The following is a 17644-nucleotide window of genomic DNA, read 5'->3' on the forward strand; positions in this document are numbered from 1 at the left end:
TGTGTTGAACGCAGAATGTATGTTCCTTACAACAACGAAATTGGAATTGTCTCGTGCAAGAGAGGGGCGGTGCGCGCAGGGAGGAGAACGTGTGACGCTGAAGATGAGTCGTTCTACAGGTGGCGAGCAGCCGTTAGTCATTGTAAACGAAAGTCAGTGTAGTCCTCGAAGCCAAGCGGCTAAAAAGTCTGCTTCGTTCTAACCACGCAAACTCAAGCCTTAGTACCAAAAATCTCGTACAAGAAGCGAAGCAGCTGTTCTGCATCTAGCATAGTTACGTGTAGTCAATGCTTTCCTCGCAAGCTATACAGTTACCTGAATTCGTGTCGAAATCGGGAGTGGGCCTCACTCGGTTCTTACTGCATGGAGCTCCTATACACTCTAGACAGCCACGATGGTCATGCCACCGAAAGGTGATAGTTCCGTGCGTAATAATCGCTACGGAATGCGTAATCACCGCTAGTGCAAGTATAGCACACAGCCGGATTATTACAATTCATAGTTCACGCTGCACAACGACGCGTGAGCAGTTTTCCAAAAATTTTTCTGGTGGTAAGCATATTTTTCCATTACGATTTCTTTATGAATCTAAAGACAGAACAGTTAAGTTCAGTTGACTAGTTTCCTGTGCCATGTGATACTTAAGTACATTCACTTCTAACTGTGCGGCTTTACCCGAACGCAGTGATGCTGTGCCAATTTGTTCTTTGCATCACAATAACACCTACATGTTCTACATATATACTTGCCACTGTAACCTTATGTTTTTGATTGATGTTAACGTTCCAAATATACACGGCTGCTGGAGACGATGTAGTGAATGGATCGACAACAGTCTGGACCAAATTGGTTTCGTTCTTTAACGTGCACATTAACCTCAGCACAAGGACGCTTTTGCTTTTATATAATTGCCGCTGGGATGCCGTGGTCGGTAATCAAAATCACAATCTCATGTTCAGCACCGGAACTCCATAGCCACTGAGCCACCATGCAGCGCAAGCAGAAATGTATTACTCGCAGCAAAGTTTGCACCGGGTCGTCCGTGCAGCAGACCACATCACCAACAGGCAGGAAAAGCCTTCGTTGCCGAAAACACGCGGAAGGCAGCAGTAAGCATGTTTGCGCTGGGATTGGAGCATCGGCGCGCGTGTGTGTGTGTTTGCTATTCTTGCGGATTTGTATTGCTGTGTTTGACTGTGACCGCTGTTTCCGCAGACGTGTCAGGGATGCTCGAAGACGTCCTGTTGTCGTCTGTAGGCTCTTCTATACTCCGACGCGCGAAAAATATGAATTTGCTCAGCTTCAGCACCGTGGTATATACATGGGACGTGAGCTGAGTGAGAGGATTCACCTTGCTCGCTGTTTTATATGCCCCTATCCCTTTGCTGTTCTCCGAGTCTTCCTATTTTTCTTACGTTCACTGCTGCGCTCGGGGATTTGGTGTATAAGCCTAGCTACGAAAGCAACACGGAGTGAAGGCAAGTTGAAAAGACGGGAAACGCGAAGCCGACGGCCGCTGTTTATTTTTCTTTGCGTAAGGCTGCTTTTAATGGCTTAACGACTCAGCCTCGAGAGGCGGTTGACAGTAGAAAGACGGAGCGGGAGAATAAAAAAGAAAGAAGAAAACAGAGAAAACGGAAAGCCACTCAGTTTGAGCAACAAGAACTTGAGAAGCTGTGGATTCTATCGCTCAGGTTTTATTCAACGGGTGGGACGAAAAGTGGGATTTACGGCGCCGGGACGATGTCGGTATTGAGCGACCGAGCCGATCGGCGAGTGCGTTGCTGCGTTCCTGCGGAAGTTGCGCAGATGTTTCTAACTCTTTCGTGCGTGCCCCTTTTTTCCAAAGGAAAACCTTACAGCTATAGCTGTGTGGCTGAAAATTTGCGCGTTTTAAAGTAATGTGAAATTGGGCCCGGCGTAAGGAACCACGTCACACGACGTGCTTTAAGAAGCAGTAAGAAAAATACCTTAACAATTTTATGGTGGCTGCAGGTATCGAATTTCAGCTCCATGTGGCCCGGTGCACTGCGTGAATATTTTGCCCCCAAGTAGCATCACTCTAAACCAATGAATGGCAAAAAAAAAAAAAAAAAACGGGTATTGATGCTTTCCTTGAGTTCTATATACACACACAAGACACGTTCTTGTGGGCTCCTCTGCTTATATTTAAGAACCCAAAACACAGAATCCATAAATATGAGAAGAAATGTAAATCTGAGGAAAAAATAAAGCAGAGCGTCGCTGAAATAGCGAAGTAGTGACAGCAATAGCTTGATCAACTTTGAAATCTATTGTGTATGTGCATGTCTGTGAGTGTGAGTGGGAGTGTCTTGTGTGTTTATCTGATCACTGTGTATACCATAATTATCATTCAGCACCTGTAGAAGATTGCCGGGCAATCAGAAAAGCTAATATGTTTAATCTAAAATCAAACCCGGCATCTTTTTCTCCCTCTGAGTCTCGACGTTCATGAATATTCTTCTGTTCTTTGGTGCCATTTCGTTCCTGTACCGTGTTTTGTGCACTTCTGCTTCTCTATATTTTTCACTCCGCACAGCGCTTCGACGTTCTTGACAAATACCTTTCCTGCCTTCAGGGCCCGCATACGCAACACTTCTGTTATGCAATGGCGCTTTCTCATTGGCAACTGGTGTTCCGGCACCCGCCACTCTCTAAGCGATCGGTGTCGTGATGAGACAGTCTACGTGGTGAAGGGCCGACGAGGAAAGAAACGCGTTGCTTCACAGTCTGCAAAGAAAGGTCTTACACATGCGAGCTGTAAAGATTTAGTGTTCCCTGAAGGGCCCACAGTGATTAGGAAGAAGGCGTTGCTTCCCTTTCTTCGAGAAACGGAGTTGGGCAAAGTCTGGTGGCACACCCTAACTAAAAAAATGCATACGATGCTCTGGCGGAACATTTGCCATCTAAGCACGCCAGGCTAAACCCGTCGGCTGCTACACGACATTGCCGGATCGAATCCCGGCCGCTGCGGTCGCATTTCGACGGAGGCGAAATATAAAAACGCCCGTGTGCTTGCGTTGTAGTGCACGTTAAAGAACCCCAGGTGGTCAAAATTAATCCGGAGCCCTGCACTATGGCGTGCCCCATAATCAGAACTGGTTCTGGCACGTAAAACCTCAGAAAGAAGAAGAAGATGCTACACCACAACCACCACCTATATGTAAGAAGAGCTTCCCGAATAAGTGGCCGCATAAGTATGTAAAACCGTCAGCAGAAAGACCAAACCCTTTCAGCGACAAGATAGCCTGGTATTGGATAACTACATAGAACTAAGCTTGTAGTACGTGGCGCATTTGGCGTCCGAGCCGTGGATTGTGGCAATGACAGAAACGAAAGCAACTCATTACCTGCGGCGGTAACGGAACTCAAAGCTAAGGCTATAAAAACAAGCCCCTTTTAAAGCGCTTCAATCATATGCTGGTGGCAAGTACGCGACGGAACACAACGCGACCATCGGCAACTCCTTCATCACTTAGGCTGAAAGTATTCATATTTCCGGGGGGTGGGGAGGAATTATATATATCTATGACCTCCGCATGCAAATGGCGATGTTTCCATCTCTAATAGATGTTGTAAATTATAAGATATTTTTTTTCATGAGTCGTTAGCATTACCTACTGGCAAGACTAGCAATACTACACAAATTCACGTGCATTTCACACGCCGTTGATAAAATACTCTGCCGAAGGGGTCACTGTAGTCTGCAGGTATTTATTTCAGTGCCCAACAGCACACAAAGTAATTTGAAGCTCGGTGAACGTACAGCAACACATTCGTCTTCTAGGCATAGACTATCCATACTACTAGAAATAATTATTAGCTGGGTACCTCCTTTTTTAAAAAAAAATAATGATACACTTTGCCCTCTGTACATATTTAAACATATTGTGTCGGTGCATGGTGTTCACAGCGGAAATTAAAAAAAAATGTTCAAGGGAAAAAATATGGATGAGGTAGCCGCCGCTGGTGCTTCTAATGCGCTTGTCCTTCTATTGTCAGGATTTGCAGAAGTAAAGCGAAAGTATGAATTAAACACCGTGCACGTCCGCGCCAACAATAATCCAGTAAGCTTTTAGCCACAATAAATTTTAAGAGCGAAGGTAGAGGCAACTCAAAAGAAATCTGAAATAATGTGGATAACAGAACTCTGGTAATGACACGATAGGGGGGGGGGGGGGGGGCGCACCGGAAAAATTCGGAGGGGGCTAGGGCCCCGGAGCCACCCTCCGTATAGTCGGCTGCTATGCTTCACCGTGTAGTTGATGCTAAATTATTAAAAAAAGAGGGATAATTGACCACATCGTACCTCAGCACTCTAATGAAAGTCCACTTGAAGTACACGCGTCCCCAGGCGAACTTCCCAAGGCACAAGGCTGCACTTCGGCTCGCGGGCTTGGGCTGCCCTTCTCAATTTTGGCATGGCGGTGACTCTGCCACCACAAGGACCTGGGCCCATATTCGCAAGAAAAGCAGCTCTCACGCTAGAATTGTTCGTAAGAGAGTATGCCAACCAATCGTGATGCCTGACTTATTAGCGAAGGCGGCTCATTGCAAGGAGCTTACGAGCGAAAACCTTTGCAAGTTCGACTCCTAGTACTCCATGCCACGGGAGTCCCCGGTACCCATCAGAGCTGGGTACAATACATCCCCTGTTGTGGTTTGCCCACTCTTACCAAGCGTGCGGAACGCAGCCACCTGGGCTCGGAAGAGCAGTGCTAGATCTGTTCTTGAAGAGAAGGTCGCTCCGCCACAGAACATCAATGATCTGTAGGCCCTTGGGATCTCGAACGCTTTGCAGCCCCACACTCTTTTTAACGTTTTCGATAAGTTCTACTATAAGAGGCACATTTTGCTAATATGTTCGGCTTAACTGCTGGAACCTATGGTAAACAGGATAAAGATACTTCACTCATACTTTAGTGAAACTTAAGTGGAACGATATTAAGAGTGACATACAGTAACAATCGCAAGCTGGACCAAAGGAAAAACCGACGCTAACGGACACTTGTTCCAGGTAGATACCACTTTGCAATAAAGAACAGGTTTGCAAAATGTTCCACTTACTTAGTGGAACGTATACGTGCGACAAAATTAGGTGTGTACTTCTGGGATGCTGAGGAGCCAGGTGGCCTCTTCATCGATAGATTGGCATCGCGTTCTTCGTCCGCGCTTATAGCGGAGGAGGATGCACGACAAAAGTTCGCCGTAGCGTTTCTCGACGCAGGGAGTTAGCTCACTTGAAGCGAGAATCCACGTATTAAAAGAATCAATAATCTAATATCGCTCGACTCTTCCCATTCCAGCAAGCAGGGCCACCGAAAGTGGGGATATTGGTTACGGAACGATGCAGACTGCAGATGAATTTAAACGAAGATCCTACCGCTGCCGCTGCTCTACCATTACTTTGTGTCTTTGAATACGGTTGCGAGCTACACCTGACGACATTTTTGTGGCTTTTCTCTGTTTTTAATCATTCTAACATCCTTAACCTTACTCACACAATGAGACAGTGCTATCAAGCGCGCTATACTTTGAAACATAATTTAGAAATATACTATAATAAGGGTGACAACTGGCCCAGTTGGTACGGATAATGATAAAGTGAAGGTAGGTGCGGAACAACAAGGAGATGAAAATAATAGACACTGCAATTTAGAAATCGCTTAATTCTGCTCACGCTGACGGGTGCAAACAAGCGGCGTTGAAGTTTCAGACTTTTTTTCGCATAAACGAAAATATCTTTGCGTATCAAGTTTTTTTTTTTCGGTGAATACTAGCGTCGTTTTCACTTTCGTTCAATCGTTAAACACCTCAACTTTGCGGGATAATACTTCCCCATTTGAGGCTTTTAGGGGCTTAAAAACGTGCCCGTCCATTTAGATTCACGGAAAAGTTCTCCAGTATATGTCATTGCCCATTTGTACGTGCATTAAATTCGCCCTTTCTTTCATTTTTTTCTTCTTTTCATTCGCGGTTCAAGGCAACTAAATCTAGGGTAGCTCAACTATAAAACCGGCGAAACGAATGTGCAGGTACGAACGAGCGAAAATTCTTCCCTCGAATGTAGATTACGCGGGTCTTCTGTTAAATTGCCTTACATCGTCGAAGGCATTCGTACGTCGAGCGGTACGGTAGAGCTGCTGGATTAAAAAAAAAGTACACATATCACTGTTGAGCGCACCTAAAAAGGAGAAAGAGAAATAAAGAAAGGTACCGACCGATAAGTGAGCTCGTCGGTGCTGCGAGTGCCTATTTCACCCTCGGAAATCCGCAATTGCCGTTTTCGACGCCGCTCGCATAAATCAAGGAACCCGATAGCCAGACGTATAGTGGCGCCGCTTTTGACAATTGCGCCTATAAATGGGATCAGCAATCTTTGGCAGGACGATTCTGAGAAATGGCGCTGCATCGCGACGAAGATTCCACTTGCGCTGAAAGACAAATCGCATTCAATAAAAGGCTACGGTACTCGTGGCACTGGAACCAGCCCACGTATAGTCTACGGAAACGTGAAAGAGGGTTCTTCTCTCCAAAGCCAACCTCATATTGATGAGCTTCGTATTGTTTATACTGTTAGACCGATTCCGGTTCACCGTTAGAATTCCTGTAAATTCTATTCTGCATGCTTTTTAGCTTCCTAAGCTATGCTTCAATGCCTGACCTTATGTTCGACCTTAAACGGTTGGTGATTGATTATTGGGTTATAAGTTAGCCAGAATAAATATCGAGAAGGCGGCTTAGGGAACTAAAAAGCATGCAGAATAGAATTCACTGCAATTCTAGCAACGTACAGAAATCGACCCGACGAAATAAACAATACGAAGCTCATCAATATGAGGTTGGCTTTAGGGAGAAGAAAATTATTTTACCTTTCCCTGGACTACACGATGGTTCCGGAGCCATGAGGTTAGGAGCGCTTTATTGAATGCGATTTGTCTTTCAGCTTGAGTCGAATCTTCGTCGAGTGACCCCTGACTATAAAAAGGTTATCTACGGTAGCTTGCTGCGATGCCTACTGAGGAGCAAAACAATTTATTTTAGCCAGCCCACCAGAAACCTTTCGGGAATTCTATTTTCTCTATAATTTTATGAGCGCACTTGATCAGACCAACAACGCTCTTCTCGCTGAGCGTGTCTGTCGGTCTGTTCGCTTGTCCTACCTTATTTGTGAAAACTCGAGCGAGGCTCGGTACAAGAGTCACAAAACTATGCTAGAATTTTTTTTTCAACTTCAGGTTTTATTTGGACGTAACAAACGTCCAGGAGCTCCGGGACTTAAGGCAGCCCAAATTTCTGACCAGGTCCTGGGCCCCTGTGACGCACTCAGCATGGCGCCAAACAAGGGAGAACAGTTTACATGATTTACAGAAAAGAAAAGGGTCTTACAATATTTCTGGCATGGCATTGGTTAAAAGAACAACAATTCTATCGTCATAGTAAAACACATGGAAAGGAACATAACAAAAAGTTTACATAAATTATTACATGCGTGCTGATAAGTATAATTTGAACCTGTTCTTAAATTCGGCACTTGCTTTTGTATCTACTGATTAAGTTATACACAAAAGGAAAACGATTAAGATAGCTTGCTGTCACATAGAGGCACGTTTGCGTGCCATAGCTTGTTCTAGTTCGAGGAGCTATAAATTGCTGAAGTAATTCGGACTATGCTTTTTAGTGGGCTGCAATAGAGCCTAGGTCAGAGCGAAATTGTTTATGTACAAAAACATATATTTTTAGCTGAGTTAGTTCTTCTAAACGAAGTAACCTCGCTTCAATAAAATGTGGTAGAGTGTGTTCGTCTAGGTAAGGAAGGAAAGAGTGGAGAAGGAAAGGCATGTAGGTTAACCAGTTCAGTACAACCGGTTTACTACCCTACACATGGGAGCGGGATGAGGGGAAATGAAAGGTGGGGAACAATATATTGCGTGAATAAGCCTGCTTTTGTAATATGTTTAAGGCGTCAGGACTACGTTGTGAACATGATAACCACGCAAGAAGACAGTACTGGAGTAGGGATTCTACAAGACGGCGGTATAGTAGTATTTTAAGACACGGAGGCAATAAATATTTTGTGTTTGTGTTACGTATAATTCCTATTGAATTAAATAAAGAAGACGTTAGAGACGACATCTGTGCATCCCAGCGAAGGTGTTCATCAAATATTTTATTCGTTCTATTTCACTGTTTTCGTACCTAAGACTGTATCACTCAGGAATGTGCTTATTACGTGCAGTAAATATGATACACTTTGTGTTCCGAACATTTAGTTAAAATTGAACCCACTGAGGTAGGTGCTCTAACCAAACATTGCATTTTGTTTTTAGATTATAACTGTTTCGACTTGACAAAACACGTTAGTGTCGTCTGCATATAACACTGCATTATGTGCAAGAGGGATGTTAGTGAAATCGTAAAAATAAGAGCTGTACCAGGATGAACCCCGGGGCACACCATATCTCACAATAAGTACCCAGATCTGAACGATTTTTTGTACTTCAGTTGCGTGATCTTGCGGGATCGTGCTTGCGATCACGCAAGTAATTTTTGATAAACTGTAACGCTATACATCTTGTCGCATATTTTTCCAATTTTCTCATTATTATATTATGTTTGATCGAATCATAAGCCTTTTTAAAGTCTAGAAATGTCCCGGCTGTTACAAGCAGTTTGTCTATGTTGCAAAAGTTTCTCTCGCATTCAAAAGGGCATCTTCTGTCGATCTAAATTTCTGAAAACCAAACTGGTTATCATTGATAACGTTATGCTTCAACAAAAAACCTGATGTTCTCCTATTTATAACGTATTCAGTTGCTTAAAAAAAGGGTAATAGTAAAAAGATTGGATGATAATTATTTGGATCATTCTGTGCCTCTTCTTTATGAATAATAATGACGCGTGCTACCATTATGAGGTCCGGAAAGATGCCTGATTTTAACATGAGATTGCAAATATGAGCTTAAAGTGTGCTAATGAGCGCTGCGGCTGCTTTGTTCGACCACAGGTCTCGACTTTAGCCTGTAGTGCTATTACTCTGTGTATGATGTAACGTGTTGTGGTATGCCTTCCTCTTCTCTCTCCATTTTCTTTCCCCTTTTTCTGCCTTTTTCAAGTGGATAGGCGTGGTGTTTCTTTCAGAAGACAACTGCTAGCCTGCTTTGTTTCTGTTTGTATGTGTCGGATACACACCACTGAGCAGAAAACAAATATTTGTTTCCGATATAGGTTCCAACTCAATGGTGTAGCCAGGAAGAGGGGGACGAACCTGCACCACCCTACTTGAAATATTTGTGCTGTTATGTGGCCTGCCCAGCCACATAAGAATGGACCCCGGGGCCTCCTCGCCCTCCCCCTCCTCACCCACCCCGACCCCGGCAAAAAATTTCTGGCTACACCACTGTTCCAACTCATCTATTTTTGCTTGCGAGCAAAGTGCCCCAACCACAACATCAGGGCAGTTATGTTGACGTAACGTAATACAGTCGAACTCACATAGTGGCCGGTATAACGAAGGATTGATTATGTCCCGGCCAAATTCCTATCTTATATATGTATTGTGAACGCCTCTACAACAAAGACCACTACAACAAATTTACCTGTGCAACGCAGGAATTTGGTGGTCCCCGACGGCTGATTTGTTGCTTTACAACGAACGCCACGCAGTGGGGCCGTCACTGCATGTCAGCAGATGCCACTGACCTGCGCTCTGCGCTACGGTAACGGCAGCGCTAGCAACGCACTTGACGAGCTTGCCCGATGCCAGCGAGCGTTACAGTCCTGCTGCACTACTCCAGGAATCACTCAAGTCACACGCTGCTTGTTGTATACACCGACAAGCGGGTGCGATGGCTGACGAATACATTGCAGTTAATGACGACGTGAGCATGTAACAGTAACTGACGAACCGACGTCTTGTTCAAAGCCATCTATGGACGAAAGGACGAGAATCTCAACGACGGCAACATTGAGGGAGAGCCTGTAACTTAACTAAGAATTTTGACGGCAACAGAGGTGACTGTCGTCTTCGACAATCTACACCTTTACCTGAGTTTCGCCACAAAGCATGCCGTGAAACTTGGAGCAATAAGGTCGGTGCACTCGGACACTCCGTCAGACGAAGAGTGAACGAAAAATTGGCGGCTTATTTCAATAGTTCTCTTGAATTCAGGATGAATAAAAGTTTTATTTTGTTGAACCTGCTTAGCCCACTCTATTGTGAGCGGTACGGTGCGCATCTTTACATTGAAGTTACTTGTATAGCGAAGAATTGTGGATCTCCCAAGCACTTCCGTTTAAAGGCGTTTCGCTGTATTGCGAGTATATTATCGACGGACACGTGGCGAGGCAATTAGACGCCCTCTTTTGCCAAGACAAGACGAAGAGGCCGTCATAGCAAGCATTGAAATAACGTCCGCAACAGTGAAAAAGGCAGATTTCATTGTGTGCACTTACATAGCTCCTGCGATGACAATAAACCAGGAACACTCGTTAGAGGGAATGTCAATGTATGAGGTATCCGCACACGTCGTAACATGTTGCAAACACATTGTAAATGACATAAACGCTACGCGAAGTGCTTGTATGAACACATTTATCAGAGGTAACGTGAGTTCTCCGATATCGCTAATACATCTCGTCGGCTCCTGTGAAAGCTGTGAGAGCCTGCCGCTCTGAATGAATTCACAGACGGAGTGGAGTATTCGCTGCTAGTCTGGTGACCTTTTCCTCGCTCTTTCTCCAAGTTTTCATCATCATAATCAGCCTATGTTTATGTACACTGCGGGACTAAGGCCTCTCTCTCCCTGCGATCTCCAATTACCCCTGTCTTGCGCTAGCAGATTCCAATTTCCACCTGCACATTTCCTAATTTCATCACACCACCTACTTTTCTGCCGTCCTCGACTGCGCTTCCCTTCTCTTGGCACACATTCTGTAAGTCTATTGAGAACGCAAGGAGTCAAGGCACATGTACATGAGTGTCGCTCACCCGCATTGACGTGCACTACGGTGCTGAGCACGGTGCCTCTGGAGTTGTGCGCGCGGCAGCGGAAGGATCCGCGGTGTAACTCCGCCCGGAACTGGTGCTCGCGGAAGGGCAGGAAGGTGAGCGTGCCCTCGTGGAGTGTGATCAACTGCGCTCGGGAGGCCACCGGCAGGGCGCTGGCGTTGAGCCCATCCGCCGCGCTCACCCACCACACGTGAGGGCGCGGGTCCCCGTCGGCCGAGCAGCGCACCGTGGCGCCCGTCCAGTTTGAGAACAGGAGCCGCGCGGGAAGCTCGTTCAGCCAGCGAGGCCCGGAGGCTCCGTGTGCGGTGTCGGGTTGGCTCGCCAGCACGCAGAGTGCGGCAGCTAGAAAAATAGAGGGAGAGAAGAAACACAATCGTTTTGCAGGCCCAAATGATGGGATACGCAATGCAATAACGCGCATTATTCTCTCAGAATTTCGTCATTGTGTATAGGCCAAGGACACATGTGTTGTCAGCGTTTCTAATCTCAATCAATCAATCAATCAGTCAATCATACCCTTGGTCAACCGATTGATTGGGTAGTACTCCCACCAAAGGTTCAGTGTTCGACTCCCATCAAAGGTTGTTGGTTCGAGTGCTTTTATTAACTTCGTCTTCATTTACACCAAAGGTCGTGGTTCGACTCCCACCAAATGTCGTGGACTCGAGTGCCTTAACTCCATATTAATTAAGTTCGCCTTAATTAACACAAAATGTTGTTGCTACGACTTCCAATAATGGTCGTGGTTTCGTCTCCCACCACAGCTCGAGGGTTCGTAGCCTTTTTGGACCATCGTGTGGTCACGCCATACGCCGGATTTTCCGCCTCGTGAGCCATAAAAAATTTCTCATTATTAAAAAAAAAAAAAAAAAAGCCTGTAAAGCGTGCACCTTTGCAGTAATACGTATACTGTGGTGAAGCCGACACAAAATTGTAGTGACACCCTCTTAGACATATAGGGAGAAAGAATGCAAGGAAAGCTATGGACGCTAATTTGGAGCACGTCCTTTTTTCTGTCCTTCACTAGGGAAGGGAAATAAAGTGGTGGAAAGAAAGAAAGAAGAAATGAGAAAAAGCACTAGCGGTGGGCACCGGTGAAGGTGCAAGTCGAGTATATCAGCGGTTGCAGAGTCTTGTCGACCTCAGAAACTCCATTAACGCTTTCGTTGGCTTCTGCGCCAACTACGCACACAGCCATTGTCCAAGGGCGTTCGTCTCTGAAAGTGGCCTTGAGTGCAGCCGGCTGTTTCTAGAGGGCGGCGCTGGAAGACGCAACGGGAACAAAGCCACGGGAAGTACTTAATATTTCCATTCGTCCCGCAAGAGTCGCGCATAAGTGCGTCACCCCGCCCCAATATTACAGTAGAGAGAAGAGCAAAATAAATAAATATATAGGGACACGCAGTATGGAAGACAAAAAAAAATCTGTACCTCTCTCCTGTCGAGGAAATGGGGGTAAGCGAAGCTTGTCGTGTGTTTATTCAATGTTACTCCCAACGAATTGCACTAACGAGTACCCCATTGTGCTCCAACCATAACCGGTCACACGCATTGCTGCTGGCTCCGAAGTTTTGGTTAGAGAAACTTGCGTTGAAACCTGGCCGTCGCACCTTCAAAGTTAAATATGTCCGTTACATATGACAACGAATGGCTCATACCCCCTTAAGCAATAGGAGATGCTCATACCCCCGTAAACCTGGCCTCCCCGTTACGACGACAGAAGAGAATTGAAATTCTACGCTGGAATGATTAGCGGAAACGCAGCCAGCAGTGGAAGCAGACGACGACGACGACGAACGCGGGAGCAGTGGCACAAGTGCGTGCCGAGCACGAGCACGAGCGCAACCCGAGGGGCGCCAACGAGCCAGCTGCGGAAGAAGACGACGACGCTCGAGGGTCTACTTCTTCATGCATATAAAACCCCAGGGCGCGTATGACGAACCGACTGTGGCTGAATCGGTTAGCGTGGTGGTCTCGCAACCCGGAGGTCGGTGGTTCTAATCCACAGCCCGACGAGGATTTCTTATTTGCTTGGGTTTTTTCGTGGTTTTTAGTGGCTTGAGTTTTCTCGTACGCCAGCATCAACACCGATGCCGACATGAGTGAGACAATACAAGCTTAGCGGTGGTAATTCGGATGATAAAGGACACTGAGAGAAAACGCTGAAAGTGAAAAAGAATATTACTGTTTCAGCATAAATTCCGAGTCGTGATTTCTGAGCGTCATTCGAAGGAAAACGCCACGAAATAAGTCCCTGTTGGTGTTTGAAAGTGCATGACGTAGCCCGTATTGCCTGGGACACTTTTGGGCCCCTTGTGTATACGTAGACGTACTATGAGGCTGTGATTTCTTCGCATGAAGCCCGACTAAAGGTAACGTGAAATTTGCGAATAAATTTAGATATATTAGCACCTTTTTTTTGAAAGGCAGGAAGAAGCACGTTAGTGTTTACGATGGACTTCGACAAATAATCCAGGCCTGCTGCTGCTTTTCCAACAGAGACGAACACTTTCGCAGCATTAACTCTGCAGAAGTGTTGCTAACTCGGCGAGGAAGCCGTTAATTACAGCGAATTCTTACTCAGATTACCAGTAAACTTTACGTACCTTTTCTGGAGTCCTATATATAGCGGCTGTTTGTGTTACCTAAATAATCCGATAATGTTTCTCCTATGTTCCATGCGTCGTCCCCATTTAATACCAAGGCGGATACACGCGCCTCCGTTTGTGACTACCTGTTGGGCGATGACGTAGTTTCCGTGAGAAAGTCTGCAGGAGACGTCTAAAGAAAACCACTGCCGCGGTAAAAAAAAAAGCTTCAATAAAACGAAGATATATATTAGTACTGAATGCTTCTTGTCTGCTAGGAAGCAAGTCTTAGAATCATGTCACGCAGCGGTGAGTTAAGGCATCAAAAAGCTGACAAACGTCCACCGTTACTTCTGATACGCAGAGGATCGAGCAGCTTGGACGACGGAACGGGCTTGCAGTTGTATAAGAAGGCCCTGTGGCGACGGCCTCGCGTATAGCGCTGGCTCACACTCGGTTTCTCGAAGCAAGAACACGCGCGATATCCCCGCAGTTTTGGGTGTCTGCCTTCCTTCGCAGAAGATAAATGAAGCGGCCAGGGCTAAGCCTCCCTCGGCGGCCGCCTCCAAATGTGTTCACCATGTCTCACCCAACCCCGTTTCCGACCTCTTCCTCCACCGTGTGCGCCGACGGCTTTGATCGGCTTCGTGCGAATGATGCCCGGGGACACGGCACATCACGCCCAGTATACGCGGCTTCATTCTGCTTTATTTCTTCTTCCAAACGCCGCTGCCGGGATAACGTGAAGCCCAGTGTGTGTGTGTGTGTGCGGTCCGTGCCTCGAATTTCTCTTCCGAAGCCGGAAGAGAGGATTTGGTTTGCCTTCCCGACGGCTGCCCTTAAGGCACACACGAGACCGGTCGCGGGGTGATATTTCATTTCTGACCCATTCGTTAAGCGTCTTATACATCCTCCTTTCACGTCTTCTTTTTTTTCTTTTCGTTTCGGCTCAGAACTTGTTAGTTACAACCTAAGCGCTGCAACCCTCCACGCATGCCGTCGCTTGTGTGCCGTTCCTCTTAAAAACGGCGCCGGATCCCTATTGTTTGTGCCGCTCTTACTGTTCAGTGGACGCCGCGAATGGAGGCAAACAATAAAGCTGCGAGTTTCTCTAAACCGCGGTTAGGGGGTCAAAACAAGGGGAAGGAGGGAGTCCAATAGTAGTTATTATTGGCCTCTGGTGCGTAGGGTCGTTTGTTGCCCTTTTCTGTATACGCTGGGATGATCTAACTCCCATGCTTTCGTGTTTGGGACGTCCCCTCTGTATTACTAAGTCTCAGCAAATCGTTGAAATGCGGCGAATGCTAAGGGCCAAGTCAGCCAGTCAGAAGAAGCACTCCTCCATTGTCCACCTCTCGTCGTCCTTGGTGCGTGACGCCAACCGAATGGAGGCTTATCACGGACGTATTAGTATAGTGCACAACGGGCGAGCCCTTGCCATTTTGCTGGAACACGCAGCTGGCGGTCTTTACAGATTGGCTGACGCAAGCGCTGTAGCCTTCGTTCTACTGCACCGAATTGGTGAGTTAGATGGAACGTATAGCCTTTCGTTTCCTGCACTTTGCTTGTTTGGTTGGCTCGTGCAATCGGCCGCGTCTTGACGATGCTTTCTTTTTTCGACCCGTTTGCCGGCCGGTTTGTTCGGACGACGTATAGATTGGCCTCTTGCACGGAGCTTTCTATTTGCGCACTCAATTCTCTTCTCTTTTCCACGAGTTCTTATATGCGGTCCTCTCTCTCGGGATGTCTCCCGCGCGCTTTGTCGCAAATCTTTTTGCCGCAACAGTGTAGCTCCTTGTTTCTGAGCCCTCCTCTCGTCTCCACCTCATAATTCTGATTCTTGTTTTCTACTCCTCCATTTTTTTTCTTTCATTCGCGGCGTTGTTTTGTTATCGTTCCCTTAGTGCTACAATTGGCGGTGATCTCAGAGGAACTACAATATATTTTTCTCGTTGTTTTTTTTTTTTTTTTTTTGCGGGCAGAAGTCTTGGAGGATACGTCTGTTCGTGGAAATACGTCTGCGGAAGTTTAGAAACTTTTTTTTTCTTTTTTTGCCATAGGGATATTTTTCAGTCACCAAAAATAGCGTTACATTATCTACTTCATCGTCAATCTCCATGGGCTATAGGATATACGTTTTCCTCAAAGGCCTCACTCTTTGCCCTTTGCCGTGTGTGTTAAACCGCGCGCCTGGGTACATGACCTAGCTACCTGTTTCTCGTTTCACAGGCCTATTTTTACCGCGCGTTACTTGCGTCGCGTGATTTCTGTTTACATAATGGTCGCTGTTATCGTCAGCTAAAAATGTTTCGTAAATACGAAGACAGGTTCATTTAGATTTTATTGCTGGCAGAATCAATTCAGGAGCCATGAAAGCAGCACTCATCCGAAGAAAAAAGCAGAGAGAGACACGTGCAACTTAACGCACTTACTTACATATTAGGACGCGTCATCTTACGGTGGTAAGTAAACTTGCAGTACGTATTGGAGGATGGTCAACTCATAACTTAAATGTTGATGGCGAGTGAGGTCAAAAAATTCACTTTTTGCGATAGCACACTCAAAAGCAGATGCCGTCGGCGTCGCCGTCGCCGTCGCCGTCGCCGTGAGGTTCCGTATGAGGGAGAAGAAGTCGTCGCTGAGCCGTGCTCCCTCAAGGGCTGCAGCGCCAACCTTTCCCTTTCCTCAAGAACCACTTACCACCATCGCCGCGCGCCGAACGCTGTATGTGCGAGTGAAAGGGCGCGAGGGGCGCGTCTTTCATGAACGCACGGCGGAGAACAAACGCGCGTTCTTGCTCGCTTAAGGGCTGTAGGCGTCTCTGTTCTCCTTCACAATCACCATGTATGTAGAGCAAACGCGCCTTCTTCCGACGAGCGAGAGGCCTTTGAAGACGTGAGGAAGGAGGCTGTAGCATATGTTGTTTCTTGTATGCTATTCTTTACAATGCTCGTCCATGAGTACTCAGTTGTAATGAGATCACATCATCGCTACGGAGCCATGTTAACCATCATAAGTAAAAGCATTAAAGGAATGCCGGACAGATAGCGAAATAGAGTGAAGATGTTTTCCTTGCTCCATTTTATTGCGATAGCAATTATTAGGACACTCCAAAGCAGATTTCTGCCGTTGTCGTCGCCGTGAGGTTCCATATGACGTCAATGGAGATGAAATCGTCGCCGCGCACCGAACGCTGTATGTGCGAGTGAAAGGACGCGAGGGACACGCGCTTTCACGGGGAATGAACCCACCACTTATCATCATCATCATGAACCCACGGCGGAGAACAAATGCGCGTTCTGCGCCGTGCTCCCTTAAGGGCTGCAGAAGTAGGCGTCTCTTTCCTCCTTTACAATCACCATATATGTAGAACAAGCGCGCCGTCTTCCGACGCGCGAAAAGCCGTAAGGGGGGGGGGGGGGGGGGAGGCGACGTTTAGCTGCGGCACCACGTGCGTCTTTATATAAAATGTTGTGAGGCGAGAAGGTGGTAAAGACTTCCGACGCAGCTCGACGAGTGTCCCGTTCTGATGTCGTCGAAAACCGAGCCGCCCCCCAGAGGCTCCGGCAACAGTCACCAACGCCGCACGCGTTTTGTGCGAACGCGGGCAAAACGCCGACGGCGTCGACAACAGTTCTGCGTGTTGCCGGTGCTGCTGCATGTCCAAGTTTATACAGCTGATAAAGCTACTATAATTACTCCGTATAGCTCTCTACAAATTTGCTATCGCAATTGAGGCTTCGCCTTTCGGGTGAAACTGCGACAACTTTTTTCTCAGTGCTTCTTCACGACATCGCCATTACCCTCGCGCTTACGAAAGGCTCAAACGAGGTCGCTAGTCAACTATCTGCTTGCTTCTGCACGAGCTTTGTGTTTATCACGTCTTTAATTACTACCTCTCTGGCTATTATTTACACCAACGAGGATTGCCTCATGTCCTTGAAAACTTGCAGTTCATACCTTAACACATTTGCTCCTCGCCTTTCTAAATGCTATACCCGTATCTAGAAGTGATCGTGATGTT

General features: G+C 46.6%; 1 protein-coding gene across 1 annotated transcript in view; it reads right to left on the reverse strand.

Moving 5' to 3' along the window:
* Nucleotides 1–17644, reverse strand: part of LOC119448578 (Down syndrome cell adhesion molecule-like) — a 150143-nt gene that overhangs the window by 100552 nt on the left and 31947 nt on the right. The window contains exon 2 of the mRNA XM_037711811.2: nt 11012–11374. Coding sequence (XP_037567739.1) covers nt 11012–11374 — 363 coding nt within the window. The remainder of the gene's footprint in view (nt 1–11011; nt 11375–17644) is intronic.

The sequence above is a fragment of the Dermacentor silvarum genome, chromosome 4 (assembly GCF_013339745.2).
Source record: "Dermacentor silvarum isolate Dsil-2018 chromosome 4, BIME_Dsil_1.4, whole genome shotgun sequence".
Classification (NCBI taxonomy): Eukaryota; Metazoa; Arthropoda; class Arachnida; order Ixodida; family Ixodidae; genus Dermacentor; species Dermacentor silvarum.